Source organism: Panthera onca, chromosome D4 (assembly GCF_046562875.1).
Source record: "Panthera onca isolate mPanOnc1 chromosome D4, mPanOnc1 haplotype 2, whole genome shotgun sequence".
Lineage (NCBI taxonomy): Eukaryota > Metazoa > Chordata > Mammalia > Carnivora > Felidae > Panthera > Panthera onca.
Genome location: NC_138351.1, coordinates 45555214 through 45570927, shown reverse-complemented (window position 1 = coordinate 45570927; position 15714 = coordinate 45555214). Strand labels below are relative to the sequence as shown.

At 41.9% G+C, this 15714-nt stretch overlaps 1 protein-coding gene across 2 annotated transcripts in view; it reads left to right on the top strand.

The window, feature by feature from the left end:
- MLLT3 (MLLT3 super elongation complex subunit) overlaps positions 1–15246 on the top strand; it is a 286329-nt gene extending 271083 nt beyond the window's left edge. For both annotated transcript variants that reach the window (XM_078436759.2, XM_060609676.3), the window contains exons 9-11: positions 4662–4733; positions 5906–5977; positions 12709–15246. In XM_078436759.2, the coding sequence (XP_078292885.1) occupies positions 4662–4733; positions 5906–5977; positions 12709–12840 (276 nt within the window). In that variant the 3' untranslated portion in view covers positions 12841–15246. The remainder of the gene's footprint in view (positions 1–4661; positions 4734–5905; positions 5978–12708) is intronic.
- The last annotated feature ends 468 nt before the right edge of the window (positions 15247–15714 follow it).

Genomic DNA, 15714 nt, shown 5'->3' with positions numbered 1-15714 from the left:
ATTATTCTTTTTCACAGGTGTCCTACAATTTTAAACGGCCTTGTCCTTGAACTTGTGATCGTTGCTTTATGGGGAAAATGCAGTTCTTTAGCTGACGATGTTTTCTTTAAATTTTGCATAAAGCATAAGATCTCGTAAAAATTAAAATACCTCATTTATAAAGTTTGCCCGCAACTTAAAGCCTCCATTGTGGAGTAGGGATAATATCAGTGTTGCCTGCCTCACCAGTTAACATTCAACTGCAGTTTCTTTGTGGCCTACATGTGAATGCCAGCCCAGCCTCATTGTGTTACAGACTGGCTCTTCAAGGGGTTAGTACATTCTTCCTCCCTACCCTACCTCCCCGCACCCATGGGCCCCCCACCTCCAGTGCCCGCCATGCCCCCACCACACATCAAGCACTTCAGGGGCAAGTGAAGACTAAAGCACATAACCATCATCACCAATCAGTCGGGAAGAGCCCTAGGCTGGCTAACTAGATAACTTGGGTTTCTTTTGTAAATTTGTGCTTCAGTATAAGCTGGCAAAAGAATAGAATTTGGACTTTGAATATATTTGCATATTTAATTTAAACCTATGGAGCACTGATTTCCGCTTCCAGTGGTGTGTGTGTATTAGAACCAGGGTCCCTCATGAGCAGCCAGAGTGGCACTGTTGGGAGTTAGGGGCATGAGGTATGTCCCTCCTGAAGCCCCCCATCTTGCCTTTAGAACTGCCCTTGAACACTTCCTGGATGGGCAGTCTTGAGTTGACTTGGCTCAAGTCTGGGCTTCAGGGAAAGGTTTGGATTCTTTGTCAGACTTTTTTTTTTTTTAAACCTGTCTAGCAAAACGAGACTGAAAAATGAATAGTATCTATCTGGTGAGGGTAAAAATTACTTTATCCAATTAGATAGCATACCACTGGTTCCTTGGCATATGTTTATTCGATAAATGTAGCTTCACACATGTGAATCATCAATCTGTCAGGAATACTCAGTTATATGTCACTTCCTCCATGCACCTATAAGCATAATAAGAAAGTCCATATGCTTTCACTTTGAGCTAGTCTAGGGTAAGAAATACACGTACCACAAGAGCTCTAATCTCTTTAGAGCATTCTTGGAACTGAGAGAACAAGAAAAGGTTTTTAAAACCTTGTTTAGTATTGGTTTCTTAACCCCTCAAATCACCTGCATTGGTTCAGGTTTGGTGTTATCCCTTTGAAGTCCGTGTTCTGGGACTTCTTAAAAAATTGCTAATCTTATTCTCCATGCTGATGAAGTGAAACAGTAAGAATTTCTTAAAAATATAAAAGTCCCCTAAATTTCACCCTCGGATGTGTTTTCAGTCTTCATTTGAAAGTATGCATGAGAATTTGAAGTTTCCCATCAAATAAAATCAATGAAAACAGACCTTCCATTTCACGGTTAGGCCTTCTTAGTGTGAATTTCCTTCGTTGCTGTGTGTCTTCACATTTCTATAAATTACCAGGCAAAGCTGAGTTTGCCTTACCCGTTCTCAGTTCTTCCAGGGACTAGGGAAAAGGGAAAGTGCTAATTGAGTCAAACATTTTCTAACTATTGAAAAAAAGTGAACAGAGAGCCACATGTCAACAAAGCAAGTAATTAACCTGAGTATTGTTACGAGCTGCTAGTGATCATTAACATGAAAGACCGATCAGAAGAGGATCCATCTGCTGAATAATTGAGTTGTCAGTCCTCACAAAGGGATGCAGAAAAAATAATAATCTTGAAAGTCTGATTCTCAAGCCATATCCTCAGATTAAGGATCTTCGCTCGGTTTTCTGGGACCACCATGTGTAGAAACGGTGCGTCTTGGCAGCCTGGGTGGCAGTTTCCTTCAGTAAAGCCTCGTCGGCAATAATAGTGAGTGCTGTGCCATTTTAACCAGAGGTGTTTTGCTTTGTTTTGTTTAACTACAAACCTCCCATATGTGTGAGTTTCAAACAAAATCAAAATTCCAGATCCTTTTTGGCTGAAAGCGTGGAGGAGAAGGGGGTGGGGAAGAGGGGCCTTGAGGGAAGGAAGTGCTCCATTGGACCCAAGTTAATATTCAGAATATCATAAATTACCTATCTGCCTGCAAGGCATGTTGAAAGAAATTAAAGAGTCTATCTAGTTAAACTGGTTTGAAATAAGCCCATGGAAGACAAGGTGCTGTGTACTTTTATATTCTGGAGTCGTTTCCTTAAAGATAAGAAATGATCATAAATAAAACAATTGTCTTCAGCTTGGCTCAGCTCTCTCAGAATGAGGTTTTGACAAAGCTGTTTATTTTGGAGCAGGGAGAGATCAAAGAAGGAAGATGAACTGAGCCCTCTCTGGGCAGCCACTCAGTAACTTGAGGCGGATCACTGACACCCGGAGCTTTTGTTCCTGCCACTGAAGCTTCAGAAGAAAGAAACTAGGATCTCAATGTAGTTTGGCCTTCTGTGCTGTCGCACTTACGGAATGTGTAGGGTGGGACTCAAGTGCCCTGAATGTTCTGTTTTCTGCTCTGAAGAGAAGGTGGTAGAACTCTCTAAACCTAGTGAGCAAAGTTGCATTACAAATACAGAGCCCTTAGTCACTTTGACCCCGGGAGTGCAGTGACCGACTTGCCCCCCCACCCACCCACCCTCTGAGTGGGACAAGATAGGAACACAATTCAGTTTTCTAGTGCATTAGGCAAGCACGCAGGCACTGTTTTTCTTTCTGGCCTGAAATCTCAGCAGATTGTCTCTGCTTTGCCCCACCGTGTGGTCTGAGTTGGCGAGGAGTGCCATCTACTGACCTACTTACTCCTAGGTCTCAGAGCTCTGAGTTTCCCTGGAGGTCTCATTTCCAGCAACAATAGAGAGAAGGAAATTCTGAATGTAGCAGAGTGTTGGGTTTCCTGTACAGTGCAGCATGTGAAAAACGATTGCCTTGCCCCACTGATTAAGTAATTTCCTTGTGTTGCCCAAAGCATTGTATTTTAAGTGAGTGAGCCTGGTCAGATTGGTCATCTGGTTATCTTAATGTTAAAACTGAAGAAATGAAGGCAATTCTCAGGAAAGGCTCTGTTAGAAGCTCACTTCTTACCTGTGCATCATTCTAAATTCAAAGGAAAAGATATCCTTTTGAAAGCATTTGGTCTTTTCCAGAATGTCATGGTCCTATCCTCAACAGGTAAAATGTTTATTGGTAGTATAAAATTTTACAGCTGAATGGGAATCTGGACATTTTCTTGTTCATCTCTTCGATTTCGTCTCATTTTTTTGAGGTCCGAAATGTTAAATAATAGGGCTATGGACCTGAACTTGAGTTTCTGAGCCCAATCAGTGCTGTTTCCCCCACAAATTAAAAGTGAACTCATTTTAAAATCATTTTTGTATTATGGAATATGGTAGATTTTTGAATAGAACTATGAGTGTGTGTGTTACAGCAGAGAATGGATAAGGAGCGATGGGAATATGAGACATCTATTTATTCATTACTTATTTACTTTTAAATGTTTGTTTATTTTAAGAGAGAGTGCACGGGAGGGGCAGAGAGAGGGAGAGAGAATCCCAAGCGGGCTCCATCCACACTGTCAGTACAGAGCCCAGTGTGGGGCTCGAACCCACGAACCATGAGATCATGACCTGAGCTAAAATCAAGAGTTGGATGCTTAACCTAATGAGGCATGCAGGCACCCCAGGAATATGAGACTTCTTAAATATATCCTTTATTTGGCATTTTCCTCCATAATATTAGCTTCTGAGATTATAACTCACTTGGTAATGAGGTTATCATGAAAAAGACAAATTACTTTGCCTTTTCTGTTTATGTACATTTGTAAACACTCATCAATAAATTCAGTGGATCTCAGCAATTTGAAACGAGGCCCATTTAAAAATATTTCCCTCATAATCCTCAATTTTGAAGACTCCAATAAATCAGCTGTATTTATTAAATAATAATTTGTTTCTCCTTTTTATTAATTAGAAACCTAGCTCCCCACGGAAGCATCTAAACAGCATGCCAAACTACTGTTCATATCCTACGTTGTAATTGGTTCCTCTAAAATGACAGGCGCTTGCTATTTTATCACGGGTAGACACATCATTTCTTGAGCCATGGAAGATAGCCCTGGCTCTTGATTTCTTGAGTTGGAGGATGCCAGGTTGGGAGCAACCAGTGTAACTGATGGCCATCTTCATTTTCACAGCTGCATCAATTTAGTGGATATGAGTAATTTTTAGAATCTGAAAGGCAGGTACTAAAAAGGGGCATCTGAGTGTTTGTTTTATCATCCCTAGCATACTGAGCACTGGTAGTCATGCTGAAACAGCAGAATGAATAAGAAAAAAAAAATCCTGCCGGAGGGGACTATAATCTCGTATAACTCAGCTGCTGTGCATATGTGTGAGAGTGTTGTCACAAAAAAGCAGCAGCCTGGGAAGCTTAGATCAATTTCCTTATCGTCAACTTCTTTTTTTAAAGTCTTTTGGCCTGACTCAGCATTTCAGATATAAGTCCTTTATTTTCTAAGAAAGAGTAAGATTAGATGAGACGAAAGAAAATGTGTAGAGGAGACTTGCTGTTTGGAAAGTGATCTTATTGTAGAACATTTCATTCGTAAGTGCCTTTGTTTAGGTGGCAGGTCAGCTACGAAGTGCTTGAAATCAAGTTTAACAGCGTTCTCTTTGATCCCTAGATTCTTGAAGTGAAAAGTCCAATAAAGCAAAGCAAATCAGATAAGCAAATAAAGAACGGGGAATGTGACAAGGTAGGTTTCCAGGGCGTTCTATGAGTGCTGCAGCACTGACGTGTCTTCCATTTCCTTGTGTTTCCCTCAAACATCCTTGGTGGTTCCCCTTTCATTTCTGCATTGGAAGTGCCCAGCACCACCCCCACCCCCCTCACCAAATGATGAGCACTTTTCCTCAGTGCTTTGTAGTTGATTTTCCAAGTCTTGCTTAGATCTTCAGCGTTAAGCTGGGCCCATATGCTACCATTTGCCACGATGCCTGTATTGCCAAGGGATTTGGGGCACACTGAATTGGGAGGTAAGAAAATCATGGTGGAGATAGAGGGTTGAGGAGTGTCAGCCACAAGGGAGCAGGACGCCCGAGCCTCATGTTACGTGCTTTCCAAGTGTGCATTGTGCATTCGCCATCTGACTTCCAGACCTGTTGCGGGCAGGGTGATAACACGCTCTGCAGGATCAGGCTAGGCCTGACTAAAGCTTCACCAACCTTTCCTTTGCCTTCGCTGCAAACGACGCTAGAAAAACCCATGCAGTTATGCTAACAAAGATTCATGAGTCTGAGCATATGGAAAGAGAGGTACGCTTCTGTCCTTGCAAGGGAGCTTTTGACAAACCAGATGCTAATATGGATAGCAATCTCTAGTTTTCATAAGACATTCTCTTCTGTCACTTCCTATTTACTGGCGATGTTAGGTATGACCAGGAAAGCTTTTTTTTTTTTTTTTTAATAGAGTTTGTCCTGATGTAATTGGTAATGTGCATTTATACTCCCATGTTCAAATTTAGACTTTTTTTTAGTTGAATCTTAGTTAAAAATCTTCTGAGATGGAAGAATTAAAAAAAAAAAAAGTGATAGCCTGTGATAATATGTTTAAATTCACAATTTAGGATTGAGTACCCTTTCTCTCTGTGGAGGGTGTTACCAGGAGAGGGTGAGTCTGCTCCTTTGAATCTTGTTGAGAGCACATAAGTGCAAGAATTGCCCCTCGTAAAAAAGCTGGCTTTATACGAGTTGGCCAGGAGAGACTTGGTCTGCAAAGGCCTTGGGTACCGAGTCCACACAGCCCCGGGAAGGGTGGTAGAACGGGGAACCTCCACCTGCTGCTTGTATGTTCCTGTTCGTTTCTTGTTTTGTTTGTGGATCGCTTCCTAAAGTGCTTGTTCTTTTGGGGGATACTCTTCTCTTTCAGGCCTACCTAGATGAACTGGTCGAGCTCCACAGAAGGTTAATGACGCTGAGGGAAAGACACATTCTGCAGCAGGTGAGAACTGCTTTTTAGCACGACCCTTTCTAGAAGCCTCAAGGCCTACTCTGTATCGTAACACCTGGAGGTCACACCAACCCTATGCTGTCAGCAGAAGTCTTTGGGGGGAGGGGGGCTCATGGCCCAGGTTACCTCAAAGTCCGCTCTGCAGCTCCCGCCCCTCCCCCGGTGTTGCAGAGGATGAAAACTGGGTCGTCGTGGAGGTGACGGTGCCGGATTGTACCGATGCCTCAGCCGGCTGACTGATGCTGTCATGTGGGCTGAAGGAGGGGATAATGGAAGTGCAGAAGCCTTTGGGGCCAGGCTTCTAGTTTCATGAGAAAACAGTGATAAGAATGTCAGTCAAATGGGGTAAACATTTGCGATTTCAATTTAGTAACCTTTTGCCAGTGCTCTTCTGAGGGAAATAAATATCTTCCTCGTTTCTCTTATCTTCTACAACATACATCTATTATTATGAACTCAACTGTGAAATTCTTGTGGAGTGGGGAAACTTCTGTTCGTACAATTTGATGTTTTGAGAAGATAAGGGTGCTTTTTAATTTTACTATAGTTATAGTACACGCGTCCGTTGCGTTAACAGTGGCTATCGATAAAATAACTTAGTTCTTTAACACCCAAAGAGAAGGTTGCGTTCTGAATTCCAGGGTGGGTTTGTAGATTATTTCACTGTTTGAAATTTTGTTTTATTACTACTTTCAAATGACTTGAAGGAGTACTTAATCTACCCCAGCTGTGTGTGGGTTATCTTTTTTTAATGTTTAATGGCTGATGGTCACATTTATATTCTGTGTACATTTTTTGCTGAAATCTATAAATACATACTCTCGAACCTGCCAAGTTCCCTGATTTGTCTGATACGCTTTTTAACCCTTCTAGAGTTTCAGATTTGAACCACAAGGTTACAGACCTACAGTTCCTAACTGGGACGAGTTAGATTTCTTGTGTTTCTCTGTAAGCGAGTGCGGGGAGGGGAGTGGTTTACCCTAAGAATTACTCCAGTCCTCTGCTGGTGTCTTTCTTCAACGTTCTTTTGTCGAAATGAAAATTGTTCAGCTTGCCATTTACCAATTACTTGGGGTTAATTGACTGAATGGTGATGGTAAATCTATTAGCGGATAGTCCCGTCCCTTTCTATCCCCTTTTAAACACCAGCTCTGAACCACTGTGGAGCGGTTGTCCAATAAAGCTACTAACGCACAAGCTGGGCCCAGATAGTGAGTCTCGCCGGAGAGCGGAACAGATGTTTGGGCAGGGCTGGGACACCTTCACAAAGAACGCCCAGCCATCAAGGGGAGGAAGCAGACCGTTGGCAAGGCCTTACCTTGGGGTGTCGTTGGCATTCCGATTTCATATTGTCCTTTGATTTGACCTTTGAAAGAATCGTGAGGCAAGGTGGCCTCCTGGAGAATTCTATCGAAGTGGATTACTTTAGTGTCCTAGAGGGAGAGAGTGACAGCTATGAATTTTTAGCCTGGCATCAAGGCGCTCCAGGACGCACAGCGTTTCAGCCTAATTGCATTCCCAGGCCGGTTGAAAGCTCTCAGTCTTTGGCCTTTTGCCTCGTAATGCAGCTGAGGCTCGCGATTATGATACCATGATGCATGTCCTGTCACGGTTTACTGCTTAATTAATTCCTATTGTAAAACATAGCACTACTGAGGACTAATGTTATTCCCCACCTCGAGAGCTGCTCATCTCATGGAATTCATTCCACAGAGGCCACGTCTTCACCGCCGCGCGGGCCTGAGCCCCTGCGACGGGATTTCTGGCGAGGCCAGGATCCCATCCTAGGTCTTTTACTATCAGACGCATCCTATCAAAAAATCTGGTCTGATGGTTTTATTCGGCTCACAGAAAGTGGCTAATGCCTTTGTTTTACTCTGGGGACATATGGTACTGGCCCCTGGTTTCTAGCTTACTGAGCAGAAGGTCTGGATCAAGAGAGCCTGTGTTCTTAAGCCACTTTTCCTTAGGTTAAAAATACAGTACAGGGGATACATCCAAACCCAGAGATGTGAGTACCGAGGACTGCTGAAGGATTTGATTTTTCTTCAAACCGTGCATTCCACATTTATTTGGAAAGGGAGACCCAGCACTTCTAACCTCCCCAGCAATTGAGCTGAGTCTGGATTGGCTGCTTCTTAGGAGGAAGAAAAAGCTCTAACGAGAACCACGCTTTCCTCAGAAGACAGGTTAACAGGCTAGAGAACAGCTCCTGGACTTTTAAAATTATCTTCAGGGAGGTGGAAGTGAGTGGTATATTGGGGTATTCCTTCTCACAACGTGGAGAAGCCTCCCTGAGAAGTCTTCTGCTGAGAATCATCATCCCCATCTTGGGAGATCGCCCCCATGTTACGGAATCCCCCGTGGCTACGATCCCGAAGGCCTGCCTCTAGCCCCGGGGCAGGACACACAGGGTCCCACGGTAGACAGCATTTCCCTGTTGGTAGCCAAGGCGATCCTCCAGGAAGACCCGAACGTACCTCAGGCAGAAGCGGTTCAAGCAAAGCGTGTTCAGTACTTGCCCTCAGTGAAAAGGCTGCTTTGGGACAGAAAGAACTGTGGTTGGTTTGGTTTTTTTAATGTAATTAGACCAAGAACAATGCATCTACCTTTTTATAATTAAAAACCAGGGTTGGGGAAAGGAGCCACCGATTTAACAAGTGGATCATACCCCCCTTTAAAAACCAACAAAAAACCCTGCCTGCATGGTACCCCCTAAAAGGCATCTGTGGCAGGAAATAATCCATCACGAATGTTTTCACCATAACCGTGATCAGAAGAATGAGTTAAGCAGCTGAGATACTCTTCCTTTTCTACTACGCGTACACTGTGCCCTTGCCTTCCTTTCTTATCTATAGTCGCTCTTCTATTATTATTATTATTTGGGGGAGGTCTTTACTGTTGCAGGATGATGCAGGGCGAGGGCACCAAGGTGGGGCCACACCGCATCAGCAGAGCAAGGTGATGCCTATAGAGAGGCAGACAGCCATCCTCGGAGGACCAGCGGGGTGCTTTTAGGCCTTGTGGCTCCTGTCATCAGAATAAGACGGGTTGATGCTGTGCTTCTGATGTCCTAACCATCAGGATTCCTGGAAAGGAACCCACATTTATTTTTCTTTATGAAGTCTTTACTTAATTGAAGACGTGGGTGCATGCTCTAATAATTCAAGTCGTTAATGCCGTTCTCTTTGGCAAGTTGTCCCGAACGCCCCGCCTGCTGCACTACTGGTACTTTGAGGCCATCTCTGCATCTACCTTGATGTATTCTTACAAGCTCCCATAAAAGTGTGGGGCTCATTTAGGGAGATTGATCAGGTCCCGTTCATTTCTTTGTTTGTGGCTGCAGGCGGGCAGGGTGGGGGGAGGGGAGGGTGCCGCGTGGGGAGGAGGTAGGAGGCCTGTCAGCCAAGCCCTGGAAACCTACGAGACACCCCATCCCCTGGCTGGCAAATGGGTTTATTTGCTTCAGAATCAAGCAACTTTTTCTAGAAGGTATCTTTATTGCTCTGTTTTGTACTTACTGTTAAGTCATTAGCTAAACGGAGTCACAGAAAGCGATTTTCTTAAAGGAGTGAGTTGTCATTTCAAAGGGAAAACCTAGGACTATGTTTTACCCCTACATTGTGATTTAACTACTCTCCCTCATCTTCTGTTCTCCTTGCTTTCTTCCCTTATCCCTGCCAACTTTTATTATAATTATTTTTTAAAGATTCAAGTAAGCCTTTTCTGAGTTTTAGCTTCTGGCATTTTCCCCGCTTCATTTGTTTTAGTGTCAATGAAATGGCCAAGAGTCAATGAGGGGAGGTGGAGAGAGCACTGGGTCTGATGGTTCCTGTGCTGTCCAGTTACCTCCTAGAACATTAAGGATAAGTTTATATGGTAATCATAATCACGTTTCCCTGATCTGCGTCACAATTCCGTTTATAAAGAAGCTTTCATTTATCCTATTATCTTATTTGACCCTGTTGCACATCTGTGTCATAGGTAAAACAGGTGCCGTTATCCCCATTTTACAGAAGAGGAGGAAATGGAGGGTCAGAGGTTATAATGTTCTGTGGGATGCCATTCAAATAGTGAGCACCATCAGAACTGATACACATAATTTGGGACTCCATTCAGAATGCTTGGTCACTTACCCAGTGGCCAGCAGTCACACTCTGGGACAATTGTCATTTGCCTCCCCTGTGTACATTGAAAGCCTATTTTTTCCTGTCCTGAAGATCACGTATTTTTACTAGGCCTATACTGTTTCTTTACAATGTAGCGAAAAAGATAATTTACTCTGGAAAGCACCCTTAATTCAATTGATAGTCAACACATACTAAGTATTTGATTGCCTTGAAAAGTTTGTGTGTGGACATATCCAAAGCTCAATAACTATTAATAAAACAAATGAGTGTCCCCCTTCCATCTTGTTAGTGTTAGTAAGTTCTTGCTTGGTAAGTCCTTATGTGAACGTAGTATTTTAACCATAACTGGGAACAGCCTTTCTAATCTTTTGATGCATGAGCTAGAGATAGAACCCTGAGTCCAGGGGTTTAAGTGAGGCCCTCTGTCTACCTACCCACACCCCACTCCTCCACCCCCGCCATCCACCCATATAATAGGTGGTCAATGTAGTGGCTTAAAAGGTGTCATTGAGGGGCAGTTGGTTGAGCGTCCAACTTCGGCTTGGGTCATGATCTCGCGGTTTATGAGTTCAAGCCCTGCGTCGGGCTCTGTGCTGACAGCTCGGAGCCTGGAGCCTGGAGCCTGCTTCGGATTCTGCGACTCCCTCTCTCTCTGCCCCTCCCCCGCTCATGCTATATCTCCCTCTCTCTGTCAAAAATCAATAAAGCATTAAAAAAGTGCCATTGAGGATGTAGACTCTTTGCCCTTCTGCTCTGCCATCTTTCCAAAGACACATATTCACTGTCTGTATCCTGCTTAAAAATTGTCCTGAAATCCCAGCGACTTCTGACAAAATAAATAGCAGTATCTGCCACATGCTGCAAGTGGGTCTGGGGAGGCCAGCGTTTTAGCTGGGCATGTTGCCACTTCCAGAAAAATCCAGCTTCTACTAGTGAAAAAGAAGGGATAAATGGATGTTAGGTAGACAGGTTGCTGTGTCTGTCATGATTTCACAGTGAGAGTAACTTGTTTTTTTATTATGAAACCTGTAGTTCTATCTGTAAAAAATAGTTCCAGCCATTGAGTAAGGCAAGAACAACTCAGTCTGGAGCTGTGTGATTAATTGGACTGGGGTTCAATATGTCTTTTATGCCTCTGTGGAAGTCAAATATGTCAGGAATGGGGGGTACATTTTCTATGGAGAGCCACTGACCCATAGGGAGTAGTTCACAAACTTACTGTTTTTTAAAGAAAACTAATCTTAAGAAGAGAGGGTCAAAAGTTTCCTTTCTGCTGCTTTCAACCTGAAATTAGGTAATGTAAAACTCCATTGAATAAATAATAGGCTACATAATGAAAACTGTTCTCTTCTTTAAAGTTATTGAATGAAAGAGAATGGGAAGCAAGTGATAGGAGGGGAGTGGAGGGTTCGCCAATTTTCTCTGCAAATATTTTTTCTTTCATCCTGATGTTGATTTGTCTTCTCTCTCCCACAAAGCTTGCTAAGATTAACCCCCCTCCATCCCAGTTTACCTACAACATACATCTCTAAAATCCATGCAACCCCAGCACAGCGTCCATTTTGGATAAAATTACTAGTAAAATAAGAATGGAGAGACACACAACACGAGGAAAGATTCTCCCAAACCAGCAATCAACATCATTCTTAACCTTGAAACCTTAGAAGCACCCTCTTGTAAGCCAAGGCAAGACAGCAACAGTACCTTCTGCCATCTCTTTCTGGAAGTTAGAGCCAATACAGTAAGAAATGAGGTATGACTATTCCAAACGAGGAGACAAAGGCTTTCCTTTTCTTTTTATAGATAATGCATTTTCTAGATAATTCATTTTCTAGATCATACTTATTACCCCCAAGTATTCAAGAGAATAAACGGAACACGACTCTAAGTAATAAGTATAGGTTTTCCTTCATTTTGTTGAAGTGTAACAAAGTGTATAGCTGGAGGAATTTTAACAGAGTGAATGTGTCTTTTGTAACCGTTACCCAAATCAAGCAACAAAACAGTAACCCCTTCCAGTTCCTCCCCATGGTCTTCAGAGGGTGGGATTGTAGTTGGCTTTTTTTTCTTTGTGGGTTTTTGTACTTTAAGCTTTCAACAATAACATAATCAGAAAGAGAAATGACCATTATTCTGTGTGTGTGCATGTATGTGTACTTTTTTCATAAGGAGTTTTGTTATTTCTAGGATGGAATTTCCTTACTCTAGTCACTATCCATTGAGTCTGTAGCTAATTTTGAAAGGGGTCTTGAAATTGTACCTCCCTCTAACCACCCATACAGTAAAATAGTCTATTGAGGACTTGAAAGCAGAAATCAGTTTAAAGGATATGAATGATGAGAACAGGTATTCTGTTCTCATTGAGAATTTCAAAGAGTTAACATTCCTTTGGCTTGTTACCACAGTGGCTAAGAGAGGGTTCCTTGCCATCAATGGCATAGGACCTTCTTGCCATAAAGGAGAATATCAGTCTCTTGGTTCTATATGTGATCCTCTCCCTCCCTCTCTCTCTCTCTCTGTCTCTCTGTCTCTCTCTCTGGCTTTTGATGTCCATTGCTTATTTCCCAAAATTTCTCTTCTTTATTCCCCTAGATCGTGAACCTTATAGAAGAAACTGGACACTTTCATATCACAAACACGACATTTGATTTTGACCTTTGCTCGCTGGACAAAACCACAGTCCGTAAACTACAGAGTTACCTGGAAACATCTGGAACATCCTGAGGATACAACAACTGGATGCATCAAAAACTATTGTTTTGTTTTGGTTTTTTTTTTTGGTTGTGATTTTTTTTTGTTTGTTTATATGAAAACACTCAGAATGATGCAACCAAAAGGGAAAAAATAAAAATCAAACAACCTTCAGCTTTATTTTTCTTTAAAGCCAGTCATCATCTCTTGATAAAGGAGAGGTTAAGCAAACCAGCCTCAGCGGACCACTCTTCTCTCCAAGGAAATCCCCGGGAAGAGTTAGCCTGGATAGCCTTGAAAATAAATCAAACACAACACAAGAAAACTTAAAGAATGTGTATGGTATCATGTATCTCTCTCTGTGGCGGTTCATTCCACAGGACGAATGCATATTCAACACACTGCCTTATTACATAACTGATCTATTTATTATCGCATACAGATATTCTAAAGTCGTTGAGGGAATGACACCACAAGACATTATAAGTACTTGTACTTGGTCCCGTGGATGCTCTTTCAATGCAGCGCCCTTGCCATCCCAAGCCCAGTGACCTTACTTGTACACCGTGCCACTCTCCACCAACTTTTCCAAGTCCTTTTACTCGTTGCAGTCCGCATTTGCCACCTTTTGTTTTTCCAGTTCCAGGACACAAATGATCAACTGGGGGGACCAAATTGCCACCCTGATTTTCTTCTTTGTGGTCTTTCTTCTGAGAGTTGGGGCCCAGCCCTTGGCTGTATCCATATAATGATCTTGGACCATGGTAGAAAATGCACCAAATAGGATCATATGAATTGTTGTCTAGCCTTAGTCAATAAACCTGTAGGACTTTTAACCAAGTGTACCTGTAAACGTCCTGCATCCAGCATTGTTGAGCTGTCTTCAACATTCTTCTTGTGTCTGTTTTACTGTTCTAATACTAGATAAATATGGAAGTAAAAGCATTCCACAGGATCGTTTAAAAAAAAAAAAAAAAAAGGAATCCTGGTTCTGTTTTCTAAAGAAATGTTGTAGAAATTCTTAATTTGGATCTATTTATTAGAGTTTCAGCTTTCTTCGGCTGCCAGTATGTTCTCCATCTTTACCATAAAACCTGGAATAAGAGATTTTTGTTCCTGTATGATCCTCTTAGACTCTTTTATATTTGGAAAATGAAAATCTTTCTTTGGGGGAAGATTCTTGGTTATGCTGCCATAACAGATTATGTATTAACTTGTAGATTCAGTGGTTCGATCCTGTTTAGTCACTTGCTTATGTTTCCAGAAGGATTTCTTGTATTGGTGAAAATAAAGATGGCTGGGGAGGGGGGGGGATATTTTTGTTCTTGATGTACCCTGTTTTAAAACTAGAAATCTGTCCTGTGGCATGCAAAAGAAAGCGAATTATTTTTAAAAGAAAAAAAAAAAAAAACCCCGAAGTACTTTTGGTGTCATTATTCCATCCTGTCCATAAGTGGAGATGTGCAAAGTGAGAACAGCTCATCTTTCAAGTTTTTGCTAGGAACTCAACCGAAAAGAAGGGGAAATGAAGAAATACTTCTGGATCCAAAGGTTCATTCACTGGATCAGCCTTAAGAAAGCCTCTATGTGTGCGAATAGACCGGTCTCTAGGCTCTCCCTTGTTTATTCCCATGCCAGATGCTGTCTTTTCATACAGAGATTAACTAGTGTCTGTACAGAAAATGGGCTTTCCAGACCCATTCTTTTGGGCAGTAATGTAAATGCAGATTGATAATGAAGTTATTTCTGCATTTTAAAAAGGGGATTTTTTTTTTTACATTGTTTCTTTCTATCCAAAGACACTATTTTATTCCTTTAAAAAAATTATAATACAGCCATGCTCCTTGTAAATTACTTCTGAAGCGTCCTCCCCAAGGACAAGTGTACTTTTCCGGTAATGTTATGATTCTTGATGGTTGGCATGAACCGCCCTTGAAGCATTTGTTGTGTGTCCCCTACTCAGTGTTTTAACTCCAGAAACACTTCTGGAGTCATTTTGGATATAAGGTGACTGATTTGTGTGGTTTTAGGCGTGGTTTTAGTTGTGTCTGGTTCTGTTTTTAACTTTGCAGATGAAAGGGGGAGGGCGATGCTTATATGAATTGTTTGCAAAATTTAGAAATCTTTAAACGTTTCTAACTGCTAATCCACATATTCTAATTAAGCCAGAAATGGATGTGGTTTAACTGAAATATCTGTGTAGTGTAACTAGAAATGTATATATGTAGTTCGGGCCATTTTTATTTTTGTAACTAAGTTGTATGGCAAAAATGATTTGGCGGTGTGAACATTTTTCTCGTTCCTCTGGCTGTTTACCAGGAAACTAGGTAACATAAGCGACCAAACAACAAGGACAACAAGAAGGGAAGCTACTACAGTGATAAACTTTAGACCTAAAATTTAGGCAATAAAGCAAATGTCTTCAGACTCTCGTCAAAATGTAAGTTTGTACATTTAATAACGAAATTCAAGAAAACTTCCTCATGGACACAGCAAAAAGAGCTGTCCACAAAATTTCCAGAGTGAGAGTCACATTGTTGATTTTTTGCAAGTTGTATTCTTACTCTCATCGAATCCTTAAATGCAGAAATAATAAATCCCCTTTTGATGAATTTCAAATAGTTATACTTCTCTTCAAGTAACCCTCTCAGTTCTGCCATGTTTATAAACACCATTGAAACCTGTCGAAAAATATGTTTGGCACATGCGTATCCTAACGGGCGTTAGTATTCTAAGCACAAAGGAAAAATGGCAGGGTTTAATTTCTTAGATAGATAGGTTTCAAATAAAATCAACTGGGTGATTGCGAATATGGTTTGAGACAGGCTGAGTATGAGAAGCTTTCTTTAAATTTTCCTCTAGTACTTTGACCGGGGTGGGGGGGCAGCCGGGTGCGGGGGGAGGGAT